At 36.2% G+C, this 18,195-nt stretch overlaps 1 protein-coding gene across 3 annotated transcripts in view; it reads left to right on the forward strand.

Moving 5' to 3' along the window:
- The window catches only part of SLC41A2 (solute carrier family 41 member 2), a 57,875-nt gene that overhangs the window by 33,445 nt on the left and 6,235 nt on the right, over positions 1-18,195 (forward strand). For all 3 annotated transcript variants that reach the window (XM_066997273.1, XM_066997278.1, XM_013180970.3), the window contains 2 exons: positions 10,062-10,193; positions 11,239-11,387. In XM_066997273.1, the coding sequence (XP_066853374.1) occupies positions 10,062-10,193; positions 11,239-11,387 (281 nt within the window). The remainder of the gene's footprint in view (positions 1-10,061; positions 10,194-11,238; positions 11,388-18,195) is intronic.

The following is an 18,195-nucleotide window of genomic DNA, read 5'->3' on the forward strand; positions in this document are numbered from 1 at the left end:
AAAGCTTTCTTGTAATAGTCCTCCTCCTTGGTAGCTTACTTCCTAAGAGAAGAGGATCGTGTTTTCTTTAGAGGCAGGTGCACCCAAAGCTCTTACCAGTGGTACTGCTTTCCTAGATGACATCTCTTGATTACAACAGCAAACAATTGTCTGATGATTGCTTTATACTGTTTTCCAGTAGGCTTCTCTCTCTGCTCCAGTACAGTAGTAGAATAGGTCTGGATTTTCTCTATAGATTCTCATGTTCTGGTCTTGCTGCCTACACTGGATACAGGTCTGATGGATACAGGTCTGATGGATATAGGTCTAATGGATACAGGCCTTTCTCAAGACCGTACGCTCTTACCAGATGTTGCAGTGATGATGGTCTTTTACCCTGTAGTAGTTATGAACTGCCCTTGTAAGTGGAACTATGCATCCTGTTCAAGGTTGGTTTCTTTCACAGAAATTGGCTGTAAAAGCTGAATTGCGTGCGTGTTTACATTTTGCCTTTTTAAAAAATTTGTAGTTAATGATTGGACTTAAGTAAATCATTTTAATTGCTAGGAATGACAGCTTACTATAAACATGCCTCTAGAGAAAAAGTTAAATGTACCACTTTGTTTCTAATTTTCTTTCATAAGTTTATGAACAGAATTAAGGCAATGTGCATACATTCTTTTGATCTATCTTTAGAGAAAAAGAACTAGCCAAATGCTATACATAGCCATGGATGATTAGCTGGCAGGTCAAAAGATCCCTGAAGAATTAGGTAGGCTGAGAGAGGGAAAGCTGTGGCTAAAAGTGGGCTTGTAGCTGTGACAGTCCCACTGTGGTTCTCTGATGGTGATTGCTGTGATAATTGCACCACCCCAGTTATAAAAGCTGCCTTCATTTTAAGAAGTTTTGTATTTCTAGGCAGTTCTCAGCCTTTGGCATCTGCCCCCCAAACTACTGTGCAATGCCTGAGAATGTTTTTTTTCCATGCTACACCAGGTACCTTACCCCGTTGCTTATTTGGATTTTTCATGCTTAGCTGCTTCTTTTCTTGTTACGCGTAAAGCAATCTTTTCCCAGCTCGCAAGGTTTAAACTTTTTAGTGACTAGTAATGGACCATCATGGAGTTGTTTATAGTCTCCTGTCCATATATTTCAGCTACTGTCCCAGTCTTAAACTCCATGTTGTAATTAGAGTAACTTCACACCATGCGCCATTTTGGAACTCTTAACAAGCTGGCAACAAGCATAATAATAGGTCAAGACTAGAGACTTGTGCTGCTACCGTAAGGGAAAGCTAGTGCAAGGCCTGTGACCCGTGATCAGCAATAGCAATGCTGCTTTTGCAGTGCCACTGGACAACAACGTAAGCACTAATGAATTCTGGTTTTCCCTCATCCACAAATGAACAGAGGGGCGTAAGTATAAGTGTCGTATGTGTGTGCTAAACTCCTCAGTCCTCAGAATTTGAAATATAGAGGCATTTCTATTGTAAAATATAGAAGAAAATACATTCTGTGTAGAGGATGCAGTGTGCCTGCTTTATGGTACACCTCCTGAAAAAGGAAATTGTAGGTAAGTGATTTTTTCAGTTGCTGTTAGATTAGGCTTTCCTGGTTTTCATAATTCTATTGGCTCCTTTTGATTTTGCTGGTCATTATAGCGTAGAAAACTGGAGTTTAGGAAATCTTTCAGTTAAAAAAAAACATCTGTTGACACTCATTTACTAACCAAAGATGTGCTAGGCCACTTAACAGAAAGCTTTTTAAATATGACTGTTGCAGAAAGCTTTCTTTCCCAGTGCTTTCCTGTCCTTGGAATTATCATTGTAAACATAAGCAGTGAAAGTAGCTGCAGGTTTTCCCACTCAAAATGGTTTTTAGATGCCTTTTCCTTTCTCCTACTTTGAAGCTTGTTGTTCCTGTGAAACAAGGAAACCTGAAATAAATATTGTAACCTATTGGGATTATGTCTAGCCAAAATCTCAGGATGGTGTGTGAGCGTCCAAGATTTCAAATTGTTGCTGATTTTTTCAGTGCCAATTGTTGGGTATCGTGAAATCCTGGACATTATACACTGCAAAGTCATCAGGTGTTAGGCTTCCTTTGTGCGCCAGTAAGTAGCATTCAATCAGGTCCTGTCTAAGTGGTTTTCATATTCTTAGATGTGGGACAAGGCACTTTCATCATATATATGTTACAGTTTGGAGCCATATATCTTCTGGTTTAAGAAATATTGGTCTGGAATTTGAACACCCTCAAAGATTCCTACCCCTGTTAACAATAACTGCAAATTTTTGCCAAGAATATTAAAATAGTTCTTAAGCAGGCAGGCATTTATAGTCAACTTTAGTGCTGGTGGCCAGAAGTATTTTACAACCAGTTTTCCAATTTTCCCCTGTTAAACACATTTCTTGAGATGAAGAATTATTTTTAATTCTATGGTTGGTTGGGTTAAATTTTAACGGTGCTTTCTAAAAATAAATAAATCATTTTGTGGTTTTAGCCATTGTGGTACTTTAAATCTAGTTGAAATTTAGATGTTTGTGTTTGATGTACTGAAGTTCTGAAGAAACTAGCTAAAATTCCAGCATGGCTGTGCTTCAGCCTAGATACTCAAAGCTGATCATTATGTTTTCTAATGGAAGAGATGTATAAAATTTACAAATCCACTTACAGCAACACAGTTTGTTGAATTTGGCTCAGGAACTGCAATTTGCAAGTAGCTGAGTTCCTTTTGTGCAGAAAAAAAAAGATAATGCTTTATACAATTATATGCTTCAGAATAATCAGCTGAAATTAACTGAGATTACTAGATAGAGCCACTTTCCATTTTCCTTGCATGCTTAAAAAAATATTGTGAGATATCTTGTAAGTATTTTTATTTCAAGAGTTACTGCATAGTAAACAACATGTCATTAGATTTCACCCCGTTTTTATGCATTTTGTAGAATGGAGGTTCTACAAATTACTTCTGAAAACAACTGAAAACCAGAAATGGTTTGAAGGCTTCATATAGAAAAACTTGCATTTACAGATGATTTGAAACAAGAGTCCTTAAGGGTAACATAAATCTGTTGTAATATTCCCTACTCTTTGGCTGTACGTAGTATTTGATATGTGGGAGAAATAAATGTAGATCAAGGAATATGAAGAACCTGCATGAGAAAATTTAACACAAAACTTAATGAGTGTCTGTTGTCTGGGAGATGAAAGTTAAGCTTATGTAATATATTCCCCAAACCATTTTTTTTTTAAATCTATTAATAGGATAAATTGAAGGACAGACTTTCAGGCTTTTCAGATATCTCTTGATGTAAATTGTTTCCTTTAGAGAATATGGAAAGAAAATACCAGAAATCATTCCCCCTCAAAAAATAAAATGTATTTTTAATAACTTTATGTATTTTAATCTGCTATAGGATAGTTGTACTCTCAGCTTTTATACAACAGAGAAGTGCTTTGATTAGAAGACAATCATTGTCTCAGATGGCTGAGTTTCTGAAATTTTCCTCTGTAAGTTACAAGGGAAGACATTAGTGTACTTCTATGGTACTGGAGCAATTTGTCTGTGTAGGAAATTAGTTTTTCTGCATCCTGAATTGCACAGAATATAATAGAATTAGAAGGCACCTATACTGTATGAGATTTATAATTCAGTCTTTATTTTGGAATGAAAATGGAGGAGGATTTTCATTCTGAATATTTAATTCTGACTCATTATTGGGTTATAGTTCTACTACTTTTTAGTTGCTAGTTGTACATGTAAATCTGCATAATCTGTGCTGTTATAGATGTGAGTTCTTTCTTTTAAGTATTTTATTTTTTTACAAGATTTCAGTAATCATTAGTTTTCACATCACAAGTATATCCAGAATATTTTCATTTTTTGACAGTCAAGGAATACTTGTCAATTAGGCATAGGATAAAAATTATTTATGAGCCAAACCAAACCTAAACCACTCAATTTTAAAATGTAATGGTTTGCATATGTAATGTTGTCTTAAAAATTAAAAAAAAAAAAAAAAACACACCTTAATTGGCACAACTGACTGTATTGCTGTGTATTGTTGTTAGGAGGGTGCAAAGATGAGCATTCTTCTTCGGGAATTTTGTTGGCCTAATTCTGCCCTTATATAGGTATTAATAGATTTTTGTCCTATTGCAGAAGCTGTAGTGTAGAAGTTTGGGAACAGCACAGTATTCTGTGACTGATAATCTCTCCCATAGAAGTGAATTTATAAAGACCTTTAATCTCAATGAATTGATGTGCATAAAGTTTGCCATTCTTACAAAGTTATTTGTGTACCCCATCGTGCAACTGTTCTTAATAGTCTTGTGAATGGTTATGGTGTTGGTTTTTAAAGCTGAGTACCTAGGCTTTATCTTGTTATCTTGTGCTCTCAGTGCTTTCAGGAAGGTAGTTTTCTGCAGGAACCCATCTTCATTTATATATACTTAAGGGAAAAAAAAAAAAAAAGAATGAGATGGAAACCTACAGGAGAGGAGGTAACTTTATATATAAGGTAGTTGAATACTGCTTTGCAAAATTCCTCTTGCCTACCATGCAGTTCTCCCCAGTGTTAAACAAGTACCTTAAAACAAATTTTTTACCAATTAGTAGTAACATAATTATTCTCATTTTCTGAAATATCTGATTGTAGATTCTGAATCTGACCTGCAAAAATATTAAACACTGATTGATACAAATGAAAACATTCATTGGTGCAAATGAAATCAATGAAAAGTCTGGTTTAAATACTTATTCAGAACAAAATGACTTAAATATTTCACATTCATTACCAAAAACTGCAAAATGCTCTTTGCAGACAGTATAAAAATATCACTTCACAGGTATATTTTAAAAATAAATGCATTCATGTTTGCAAAGCACTCAGATTTATAGTGACAAGCACCAATGAAAAGCAGAAGAGAAACTAGTAAGTCTGTATTCAGTCCAGATTTTGAAGAGTGGATATTAAATTAAGACTGTGAATCATTCATGATATGCTAAGGATAAATTAAAGTATCAAAGCGATGTTTAGTCAGGCAATGCATCATGACATTGACTTAGAAGAATTAGAAGTCTGAGAGGAAGACTAGTAATCGTATTATTTTACTGCAACGTAACTTATACCAATTTACCTATGGAGCATTTACAGATAGGTTTCTATAAGATGTAGGGGGCTGTATCTACCATGAACTTGGGCTTTGGAGCACCTTGATTCTGGGTGTCTGGCTGCCTGCAGAGAAACTAAATCTAGAGCAAAGGGTTCCCAGTAATGTGTGGAGGATGGTGAGCTAGTTTGGAAGACCACAGGGAAACAAATACACCTGTGTGCTAAAGATTCAAAGTTAGAGTCCTTTTCTAAGGTTAGATGGAAGCTTCTGTTCTTCAAAAGCAGGAAGTAAGCAGGGTTTGTTCTGTACATTGGAAGCATAGCTGAAATAGTGTTGAGAGGAAGAGCTGGCTTTATTTACTTTTCAATAAAATCACAGAACCAGTTAGGTTGGAAGGGACATTTTGAGATCTAGTCCAAGACCCTTGCTCAAGCATTGTCCTGGATTGTGTCCAGTTGGGTTTTGAATATATCCACAGACGGAGACTCCACAACCTCTCTGGGCAACCTGCTCCAGTATTTGATCACCCTTGTTAAAAATGTGGTATTTTTTTTTGTGTGTGTGTGTTCAGATGGAATATCTTGTGTTCTATTTTTTTCTCATTGCCTCTTGCCCTGTCAGTAGGCACTTCTGAGAAGGACCTGGCTCCCTTGTCTTCATCCCTCCCCTCAGGTATTTAAACACATCAATAAGATCCCCCTGAGCCTTCTCTGTTCTACAGGCTGAGCAGCCCCAGCTCTCTCAGCCTCTCCTCATATGAGAGATGCTCCAGTTCCTGTGATCCTGTGCTAAACTTGCTCCAGTAGGTCCATGTCCTGTACTGGAGAGTTCAGAATTGGGCTCAGTACTTAGATATGACCTCACCAGTACTGAGTACAGACGAAGCATCACCTCCCTCCACCTGCTGTTGATGCTCTTCCTAATGCAGTTGAGGATACCGTTGGCTGCCTTTGCCATGAAGGTGCATCGCTGGGTCATGGCCAACTTCTTGTCCTCCAGAACCCCCCGTGTCCTTCTCTGCAGAGCTGCTTTCCAGATAGCCAACTCCCAGCCTGTACAGGTGCACAGGCTTGTTCTTCCCCAGATGCAGGACTTTGCATTTCCCCTCATTGATCTTCCTTTCAGCTCAGCTCTCCAGACTCTCCAGGTCCCTCTGAACAGCAGCACAACCCTCTGGTATGTCAGATATTCCTCCAGTTTTCCCTTGGAAATGGTACCCAAAGTGTGTGGTATAAGATACGTGGAAAACAACAACATCAAAACCAAACAATCAACCAAAAGCAAAAACAAAAAACACAACACCAGCCTGGTGAATTACCCAGAGCATTAGGTGATCTGAGATGAGTCTGCATCAGCAACACCCAGTCTACTTCCTTTAACTTCTATGATTGTTTGTTTTTTTAACCTGTAAAATGTTAATAAGAGTAATGAGGGACAGATCTGCTTTGAAATATTCTTTAAGATGCATTGATACAAAGTACTTTTAATGTGGTTTTCAGACTAGCATGGTTACTGCTCTTACTAGAAAAAAAAATCCTTTTCCAAATAGTGCTTAGTAGAATCATGCCTGTAGGCATACTCACAAATACATGACGTGGTTTTGGCTCTACTTTAAATATGGTTTTGCGTGCTTGTTTTACAAAACAAAAGAACTGATAAAAAAAATAAATCAGAGGTGGTATTAATTCTTGCTTATCCCTTGACTGACTCAATAACATGATGAGATTTTCAATTTTCTTTTAATGTCGTAAGTCAGCATGATGTCCTTCACACTTTAGCAATGTCTATTCTTATTATTGACAAAGTAGCACTCACATTGAAGCTAAACACATCTGCTGTCCTGAGAGGAATGCGGTAACAGTTGCAGGATTTTACTTTTGAAAGCAATTATTTTCCTCTGTGATATAGTACTCATGAGAAAGAACAGTTAGTTTTTGCTATGAAGTATGTGCTACGATGACTACAATACAATCTCAGGAAACACATTTTCTCCCTTAAATTCATGGAAACAGTCCATATATATGTCTGCAGCGATTTTCATAATATGAGCAGCTACTTAGCACATGACCATTTTATGCATTTAGAAGATGCTCAGAAATGATCAATTTTGTGTATTGACATCTAGTCAACCTACACAGCTTTATCTGTTTTCTGCTTCTTGTGGGGATCTGGTAAATCTGATATTGCTGAGTTAACTTCACGTGCACAGTAACTGCTGTTAGAGGAAAACAAACTGAATGTCTCTGTACATAGTGATTCATTTAATGCAAGCACAGCTTTATTCAAGTCATTCTAAGACCAGCAGAATAATGGAACTTGATTCTGTGCTGATTTATATCCTGTGTTTTTAGAGCACCGTTCAACCCACAGTGTTCTGTGTCCTAGTGTCCCTGCAATACCCATTGCTTACAATATTCTCTCCATTCTCCCTCTGCTTTGGCCATCGTCCTTCCTCTTCAGTGTCACTTAACTACAGGCTGAGTAAGAGGCACCATGTCTAGTTCCAAGATGTGCTGACTGGGCACTTGGCATGCTTATGCTGAGAACTATACAGCTTTTATTACTGCCTTTGTCTCAATGAGGTGTGGATTTGAATCTTTATTTACGCAGGATCAACCATTGTTTCCTTTTTGTCAGCCACCGTACTTGGAGGAGGTAGTTAATATTAATATTAACCCCTTAAAATTAAGTAATCCTTGTGTCAGACATGGTTGAAATTGGCCCAGAGGTTCAAAAATAGTTAGAAGGAAGAATTGGCACATGAGTGCACAGAACTAAAGGACAGGATGACTGCTGCTGTCCGTCACCATATGCTGTTAGCTGGTTGAGACTCAGCAGGATGTATGGGCTCTAGAAGCTTTGTAAATTTCAGTGCACCTGCATAAGGTCTGTCTCTGTTGTCTAGCCAGTTTTGCTGCCATTTCAAATGGGAAAATTTCCATTTTCCTTAATTCTTTTCTCTTGGTTTCCCTTGTTGTTAATGAGGGAAAGATGTCCAGATCATCTCTCATATTTCTGTTTGTCTGAATTTGTTACAGCAGATAATTATCAGTCACAAGAGGAAATTGCACACATCCTAGGAAGTATGTGAAATCTTGCCTTTTTTGTGCCAAAGTGGTTTATGGTTGCATTGCCACAAACCTCAAAACATGCCTGGAAATTTAGCCCTATTTACTTTTATCTTTCATTTCTTCATTTAATGCTATAAAAGATAGGGATAGCGAGAGAAGAGTTAACTAATTTTATCTTTTAATATTGTTTTGAATAGATCAGTTATTGCAGTTTCTAGCCTGCTTGTAATTATCCAGATTGCTTTTATCCCCTTTTTTTAAAGCAGAAACTGTTTCATATTTTCTAGTCATATGGCACCATCCCCAGCTTTGTAGCTTTATTAAAATGCAGTTTTACATAACAGCTTTTTTGTAATTCAGTCACAGAAATTTTCTGATCTCCATCCAAATGTAGTGCATTGATCCTTCATTTTACTTCTGTCTCTCTTTCCTTACCTTATTCTCATTAGTTAGAAGTATCAACATTATTGTTCACATTCAGAAAATAGACTTTGGACCCTACTTAGATAGTTTTTCATCTTGTATAAACCCCTCTTATAGTTTATATAAATCCTTTATTTTACTTCTCCTTTTGTAGTTTGATGAAAAAAAAACAAACAAACAACTACTGTTATTTTAGTTTTCTTTGCAAAGACTGACTCAACATTTTGGTAGTTCACATTTTGTCCCTTTATCTCCTGACTGAGAAGATGCAGGTAGGTTTGATAATCAGTCTTTTCTGCCAATTCCATGACTTTTTCTAATACTTTATGTCCTGATATGAAACCTTTTGTTTAAAAGTTGGACCCCCTTGTTAGGTTCTGCCAAAATCTGTCTTTAGGCTGCCTTGCAGCAGAACATTTTCATTGAGTTCTCAGTGTTAAATCTTTATCCCAACCGCTCCATAGTCCCCAGAGAGATTTGGCAAATAGTTTCTTCTGGTGATGACAGACACTTTTTCTGTGACCAAAGCCCTAAGCATTAGTTCAACTACAGTAACCAAGGTCTCCTAAGTAGGGCAAAGATCCATATTACTTCCACCTAATCATATTTCTCAGAGCTATGTAAAGCATCTGGGAAAAAAGGGTATGTATCTGATATGCAAGTAGACAACTCTAAGATATAATAGCAATAGGAGAGTTATATGTTAGTGCCACTTCATTCTGTAATGTAGATATAACAAGTTGGTTTACTTTTCAATTCATTGAAATTGAAATTGTTTCACAGAAGTTGTCTTTTTTTTTTTTTCCTAACATATCAACAGCTGTCATGGAGAAGGTAGAATCTCCATCCCTGCCATTCTTTTAAAAATAGTTATTCAGATGCTTGTCCTTTCAGCCTGAATTGTGAATGGCAAAAGATTATGGTTAAATCCGTCTCTGTGGCGAAAGGGAATGGATAGATTATTTCTTGAAGTCCTTTCCAGCCCTATGTGTGAGAAGTCTGCATTTATATTTGTGGTAGCAACTGCATTTGCTCTGTGTTATTTATACTTACCAGCAACACTGAGCGAGGAAGCTAATTCAGCAGTGGCACAGATATGTATTACTTCTGTTGTTCCAGGAAGGATTGCCAAATAACAAGGAGCCTTAAAAGGCAGCTTCACCTATGAAAAAGTATCAGGTTGAACATTTTGGAGGAATTTTCTGCACTTATTACAAATTAAAACTCATCCCCAAATTTCCAATATATAGCATGGATATACCAAATATCTAAATATTCAGTGATACACCAAATTGTAGCCCAAGTTTGATCACTTTAGAGATTGGTGGTAGCCTTTCTACAACATACACAGTCTAAGAATGTTTCTCCTTTTGACTTCTGTATTTAGGGAAAATCTGTAAAAATATTGCTTACTATAGGAAAAAAAAAAAAAAAGTTGAAAATTTACCACTTGTTCCCTTTTGTATTTCAGGTATTGGTGGTAATCTAGTAGCTATTCAAGCTAGCAGAATTTCTACCTACCTCCATTTACATAGTATTCCTGGAGAACTGCCAGAAGAAGCCAAGGGTTGCTATTATCCATGCAGAACCTATTATGGTACAGGTATGTATTAGTCACTTAGTTGTTAAAAATGGTGTCTCACGTCTCCTCTTTTTCCCCCTATATGACTGTACCCCCAGTGAGAGACTCAATTTGTATGCAATTCAAAGGCAGCAGAGGTCTGGCAGTTTCCTTTGCCTGCAGCTGTTTACATGTGACAATCACAAGCAACTCCCTGCGGGAGGTGATGCATAGAGAGAGGGAAAAAGGCATAACTTTGGCAAGACTCAGACATAGGGACTGATCAGGCAGGGCCCTGATGGTATCAACTCAGGAGGATTTCAGCCTTTATCATACCTTATACCTTAACTTGTTTCCCTGCTCTTAACCTTTGTCATTTAACTCCAGAGTTCAATCCAGTCTCCTGTTTGGACCAAACTTTAACATTGTTACTAAGCCTAGTCCCTGCTTTCCATTCCCCATTTGCCATTTCTTTCTAGATTCTTTCTTCACAGTTTGTCTTCCCTGTACTTCCCCCTTTCCTAACAATGCAGTATCTGTAGTGAAATTTGATGTTTCAATAGAATGTATTACACATTAATATTTATGAAATGCATTGAGGCATTGAGATGTGAAAATACTAAATGTAACAGTAAAATAGTAAAATGGGATTATGGGAAATAGTAAATGGGATTATCTTTTAGAAACATAAGATACTTCTGAGGATGGCTTGAGTATGGTGTCTAAAACATCCTCTTTCCTATGAAGGTTCTATGAAGTCAGTGCAGCTCTAAAAAACTTGATGCTATTACATAAGTACAGAACCAAAAGAGATGTAGGAAATGCACTGATTGACAGCAGACAGTTTGCACAGTCTTCTGGAAAGGCCTTGCTTAACTTTGCTGGCAGGCACGAGGGATGACTTTTTTGCCCCTGTTGAAAATCTCAAGGATTGGCTTTGTGAAAAATAATTCCTGCTGTTCCACAATAGCCAATGCTGTGAAATTTCAAAATGTCTTTTTATATTAAAATAAATAGAAATATGATATAATAATTAAAGAGCTTAACTGAATTTTGGATTTATTTATATATATATTTTTTTTTATAGGAGTAAATAACAAATCAGCCCAAGTTCTGCTTCTTTTGGTGATTCCTGGACACCTAATTTTCTTGTACACCATCCATTTGATGAAAAGTGGCCACACTTCCTTAACTCCTATCTTTATAGCAGTATATTTGTTTGCAGCTCTGCTACAGGTAAGAAAAAATACAACTTGAAAATGCTCACATAAAGTTAAGTTCCTGAAGAAAATGATGTGTTGTCTGATTTCTGAAATTGCATGAATAAGTAAAAGAGGGTATGGGTTATTACAGACTTTCAGCACAGTTATGAAGTAACTAATTATCTCCGCATGCATATTGCTTACAAAGGTGTATAGGTATTGTGAGTGATTTTCAGAAGATTCATGACTACATTATTTCACAGTCATCCATCTTGCACTTTCTCTTTCACATACTTCTTGGCACCATTGCATCTAAAACCCCAATCATTTTAATCAGCTAGAGGGGAGATGGAGAGATGGAGAAGTAACACTTATGAATAATGAATACATCAAGAAAACTCTCAAAGTAATCTCCCACAGTGGTTTCTTAAAATGGTTCATGGTACTGTTTTAGTTAACACAGTCAAAAATGTAGGAGATGAGAATGTTATTGCTTGGTACATTTTTAACGTTTATTAAAGTTTAAGTTAGTGTAACAGCGATCAATGATCACTGTGCAAGAAATTGTAATTGCATTAATTGTCAAACAGTGTTCATTATTTTGTGTTCCTACCTAGTTGGTCTGTCCACACCCAGCAGTGGCATTTCATGAAAGATGCCTTTTGAAATACCAATGTCTTAATGTGAAATAATTTCTCAAAGAAAAATCGCTAATAAAAAATGAAATATTTTTACTAAATCCACAGCCAATTTTTAGCTAAAACTTGGCTGAATTAACTGTAGTGCTTCATTGTTCTTTAGAAACAAAAATAGAAAGTTCATGTTATACAATAAAAATACAGTTGAATTATCTGTATATTAAATGTATATAAGCATTGTTTCTAAAATTAAGCAACTTAGTTTTAAAATGCAAACAGTATTATCACCAATCAATCCTTTAAAAAATCATAATTTTAATGTTCTGAATTGTCTATCACACTGCTATTTCAATATGGATAGGTTTTGAAGACTGCTACTATTTTAATTTTATATGTGAATTCTGTACTCTTTTGGTAGAATATAATTGGAAAGGTTCCAACCTTTGCAAGTGAGAATGTCGTAGTAAAAATTACAAAACTATTACTTTTAATTTTCCTCTTTCATGTTATTCCTAGTTTCCAGTCTTAAGACTTGTTTTATACTGTGTTTTCCTGAGGAAATTATGCTATTCATTCAGTCAGTCTATTCTATCTGTCTCTCGTTTCTAATAAATTTTGAATCCTTTGGCCTGCTTCAGTCAAGTTTTTCTAAGACTCAGGTCTCTCAGTGATACGAAGTCCCTATAAGCTTAATAAAAACAGGTGGGGAAAAAGAGTCCCTGTTAATGTCTCTACCAAAGGTAAGAATGAAGTGTGTGTGGTTTCAGCCATTATTAGATTTCAATGATTTCACATGGGAGTCAAGGTCAAGGCATAAATCCATATGAAATCCATATGATTCGCCTGTTCACAGAACTACAGTCATAATATGTTCAGGGCTACACATCTTTTTTCTGCAGCAAAGGACAGGGTAAGGTGTGAGAAACGCAGAAGTTAGCTGAAAACCGAGTCTGAGGCTCTAGGGCAGGATTTTAAGATCACACAGTAATTCAGGGCCCGTGCTGGCACAAATACACACACACAGCTGATTTTTGTAAATCAGAGCATTCAGTTTTGCAGTCTCCATTGCAGAATAAATCTCCATTGCAATCCATAAAGCCACATCTGATTTTCTTGATTTTTCACCTAGAAGAGCAGACATAGAGCCTTTTTTTTCCCCTCTCCTTTTTATAGATGATTTTTTCCCTCTTTACCTTCTGTCTTTAGCTATACCAGGCAGCTTGAGATGTATTTATTTTGAAACCAAGTAACAGTATTGCACACACACTGTAAATTCTCATGGGTCTTGACAGATTTACAATTTGGAACCCCATGGTTTTTGACACCTTCTGAAAATATTTAATGAGATTCTTTTCCTCGTTTTCATTATTCTGGCATTTTTCTAGTAGTGATTATCGCGGTATTACATACCAATAATTACAGCAGCTTTTAATTTTACAGGGAAAAATTCTTGCATTAACCCTTAAATCTGGAATGCATTTTACTTACCTGTCCTTCTGATGAGCTTCCCTGCTGCAGATTGTACATTTTACATTTCTCAGGGAAAACACTTCAATATTAGTACTCATACCTCTTCCCCTTTTCACTGAAGTCATCTATGCACCTGGATATAGTAAAGAACAGTTTTGAAAACTGTCATCTATTTTGAGTTTTTACAAACCAACATCTACTGATGTCATTGTTCCAGAAGTTTTTATATTTTTGTCCTTCCAATGACAGCTTTTCAGCTCTGCTGTAAAACTGAAAAACCACATAGCTGATTACTGTCTTTTCAACTATCAACAAAACAAATCGAATGACAGTCTCTTGAGCAATGAAAGATGTGCTTTCTAGCCCTTTTTTATAATGTATTGGACTTTGCATTTATTTTCAGTTTGCATGGAAGGCATCTGAAAATAGATGTCAAGAATTACAATCCTTCATATAAGAAAGCTTTGATACCTTCTTTTCCATGTTTGAGATTATCATTTAATAGAGTATAGTGATTCCCAAAGGTGAGAGTTAATTACAGTCAGTCCAGTGTTCGAGGAGGTTCAATGCCAGTGCTTTGCCCTTTCTAAGTCATTCCCTATATTTAGCTGGAGGGGGTAAATGAGAAGCTGAATAATTATTATGGCAATATACCACCTATCTACATTTTTCCACTATTAAAAAATACATATGCCAAATTAAAAAAATAACAACAAAAAAGTGAAAATTATATCTTTAAAATTCAAGTGACTTTTGTAAGATGACATGATTATTTAATGACATATTTTAGAGTGGACTGAAATAGATTTTAAATTAACTTCAAGATCTTTGTATTATTTCTGATTATCCAGCTCTGTGTTTGTTTAAAATGGAGACAAAGGGGTTAGGGAAATGACAAAATTAGAACTGGAATATTATAGTAAGCTGAAAAAAGAAGGAAGATTTTACATGAAAGCTTTAATCACGACATATTTATTTATCTGTTGCTCTCATTTTATACTATTATACATTATCTCTACAGTAAATTTGTAACATAAATGTGAATTCCTCTATTTGGCATTTTAACAAGACTTTTTCGGGTTGCCTGTGAACTTCAGTGTACTTCCCACAGTAATAAAACATAATTTATTTGCACTGAAAGCTCTATACAGCATTACTGAAATTCCAGTCAGGTAGTTAATTTCATTTTCATTCAATTCTAATATTATCATTGTTTGATTTTTTTTTTCACCACTAATGCCTACCAGCTTCTTTACTCTCTTCCTACCTGTTCGTAGATATTCTGTCTCTTGCATGTCATGTAATTGAAATATTTATGGAAAATAAAGAATTAAAATGGCATGCAATTAGCAATGTAATTTAGTTATTATACACTATGTAGTAAAACAAAATGTAGCTTCTCTGAACATGCATTTGTTCTAAAAAACATTACGTAAAGAGATTTTAAGTCATATGAGTAGCCAGTATTATGGTCTGCAATTTCTCCTCTCTGATTGTATATGCGCAAAACAGTTCAGGTTTTCTAGACATAAGAAACCACAGAAACTGTTTTATTTTATTTTGCTTTTATTTCATTTTCCTAATTTAACAGCACAGTTGGTTCTGTTCTTGAAGGACATACATATTGTTGAAATGTTCGTGAAATACATTTATAAATAAGTTCTATCGAAATCCAAGGCAGAAATCCCCTTAACTTCAGTGAGACTAGGATTTCACAAATATGTTTTAATAAAGATAGGGAGAACTGCACACATTCATATTAATCTGCATTCAGGTTGAAATTTTCAGGCTTGAGTCTGATCTGTGTTTATGAATGTTGGCATCAGAGGAAAATATCAAAATATAAAATATTATGAGGAATATCACTTATGTACAAAGGCACCTGTAAGTATGTAGGGTACTTCACATCATGCAGCATACAGTAGCTGGGCAAGCCACTGTGCATTAGTGAAAAACAGTATATTGATCATAAATGAGATTTGGATTTGGTAAGTGTCATCTATTTAAGAGGAACTGCATTTTCTTGAAAATTTTACAAAAACAAGTCACACAAACACACACCAGTATTCTGCATGAAGATACAGTCTGGCTTTGGGACAACAAAGAATATATTAATTAAAAAAACTGCTCCCCACCTCTACCTCACAAGGGCACAAGTATTTTTTAAGTTTATAAAGCCATACACTAAGCAAAGTTTCACCTTCTGTCATGTCAACCTGGAGCAGAATGAGAGCAACACTGGAACTGCCAAGCCATCAGTCCTGGCACACTGCTCCGAGCGCTCAAAGGCTGCCTCTGTTCTTAATATTCTCACTGAGCCAGTAAAATGCCCTCTAAGGAATTTTAACACCTACTGAGCAAATCTGAACACACAGTTACATTAAATACCCAGGGAATAAACAAACAATAGGAGATTCCCAGAGCTATTACCGACCAAATTAGTAATTTCAAAGTGTGGTTGTTCTTATGCAATGAAGATCAGGTGTCTGCTCCTGAGAAGTAACCTCTGCAGTGCCTCAGAGCTGTCTGGGGCAACAGAAAACCAAGAATTCAGCAATGTTCATGATGACTTCCTGCTCACATTAAAAATGTCTTGGACTTCTCAGTAGTCTGAGGATTCTAACTACAGTATGGGTCACTTCAATGTGGAAAAGTAACTCATGGGGCATACTATTCATTATATAGAAATAAGGAATATTGTGTTTGTACAGGAACTATTGTTGCATTTGAAATACTGCTTTCTTTTTTCTAATAGGAAGGGTTACTTCCAAAGTGTAGAGCATGTAACTATTGGGGAGATACCATGATTCAAGGAAATATGGAAATGAAGGTCCAAACCTGGACAGTTCTGCCTATTCAATGCTTTTTCATTGCAGCATGAGAGACAGACTTGCCAGATTCATTAGGATCTGAACGTGGCCATCACTAGCTCTTTCACTTCCAGGCATGTTGCAGCCAGTAGTAGAAGCCTGGCTCCAAAAAGGCATTAGCAGGGAAATTATCATTTTTGCCTCCAGAAGGCTGTGTAGGTAGCACGACACACTGAGTTGTGCTTCAGCTAGTGCAGGTTGAACATACCTGAAGACTTAATGGTCTGTGTTGCACTCCTAATCCAGACATCTGGCAAACAGCGTGAAGTTAGGACTGCCTTGGTCAGACCAGGGTGTCTGGCAAAGCTACAAAGAAAGCAAGAAGACAGTCAGGAATTTGGATTTAAACTGTGGAATAAAGAAAGTTCATTCACACAAAATTACATGGATACAATCCAATTGATTCAGAAACACCTTCAGCTAAAATGGTACAATCTTTTTGACTTAAATGAGGTGTTAGTCTTAGATAGATTTATGTTTTGCTTTCTGGGTGCTTGGATACCACAGTGCTGTGCACTTCAGACAGAAAGCAAGTAATTATACATATTGCCTGTATACATGCAACACAAAGGTTTTATATAAAGAATTGAACTAGTATTACCAAGAATGTCTTCAGTCTGCAAATAGGCTCCTGTCCTTGATCCCAACACAATTACCATGTAGAGTTAGTAACTTGTTTTTACTGTTCTTCTCGTCTGTCTCTGGATTGACAGGTAGCAGAAGCAGTGTCCAGTAGGCCACAGTCTGGCCTATGATCACAGCTCCACTGACATTGGCACTGTAACGCTGGTTTATTGTGTTAGGCTACAAAAGGAGCATCAGATAGACATACGTGTTGCCTTTTTTTGACCTCGATATAGTGGCAGTAGTTTCTAAAAGTGTGTAGAGAAATGCATGGGATTTATAATGTCTTAATTTGCTGCATCAGGAGTTTCCAAAGCTCATTACCCAAAGTCCTAAATTAGCTTGGAAACTGATTTAAGTTAAACTGGTGAGACTTTTGTGTATAGACATGCTGCAACTGCTTGCTGTATCCATTTATGCACTTGGATTGAGTCCAGGAGGACAAAAGACTAGTGAAGTGTATTCATTATTGATGAGTGTTGTTTGAGAAGCAAGCTGTTGTATAATGAGTGGGCTGGATCTTTTGCAAGGTATCCATGTTCGCTACCAAAGAGAATGAATCAGTGGTTCCAAACCACAAGATAGCTAAAACACAGACAATGATAGCAAGCGGGAACAGCATTTTTTTTTTTTTTACTGCCAGCCACGAATGCATGCTTGGAGAAGATAGACAGTGACTATTTTCCCCTGGACATGATACGTGTGTAGACCCTGCACAGACTATAGAATTTTGGCTGTAGGCAATGGAAATTCAGCAAGTTCAGCATAAATCTGTTATGAGTGCTTTCGAGTTACTACTTAGTTTTACATTAAGTCATCAAAAGCCATTTAAAATCTGAGAAATGTAATGTATAATTTCAAAATTAACTTGATGAAGGGTCAAAACCACTAAAAGACCTAAGCCATAAATCTGATGAGAATGATGTTGAAGTCGGGACACAGTAATCTTTAGAGATCTTTAACTGGGGCTTTTCTGTAATAATTCTATCCATATATATATATAATATAGAATATATATATGTGTATGTCTATATGCATACATATATATATATATATAAACTTACCATTGATTTTCATGGATGTATATGAGTTCTCTTGCAGGAATTACCAGATCTTTTAATGGTTCCATTATAGGTGAATTTCAAGTCAGTGTGAGGTTGAGAATAAAGCAGAATTAAAATTCATTTGAAAAGAGGTTACCACAGCTAATTTGCATCTATGTTTTCAATCTAAAGTAAAG

The sequence above is a fragment of the Anser cygnoides genome, chromosome 1 (assembly GCF_040182565.1).
Source record: "Anser cygnoides isolate HZ-2024a breed goose chromosome 1, Taihu_goose_T2T_genome, whole genome shotgun sequence".
NCBI lineage: Eukaryota > Metazoa > Chordata > Aves > Anseriformes > Anatidae > Anser > Anser cygnoides.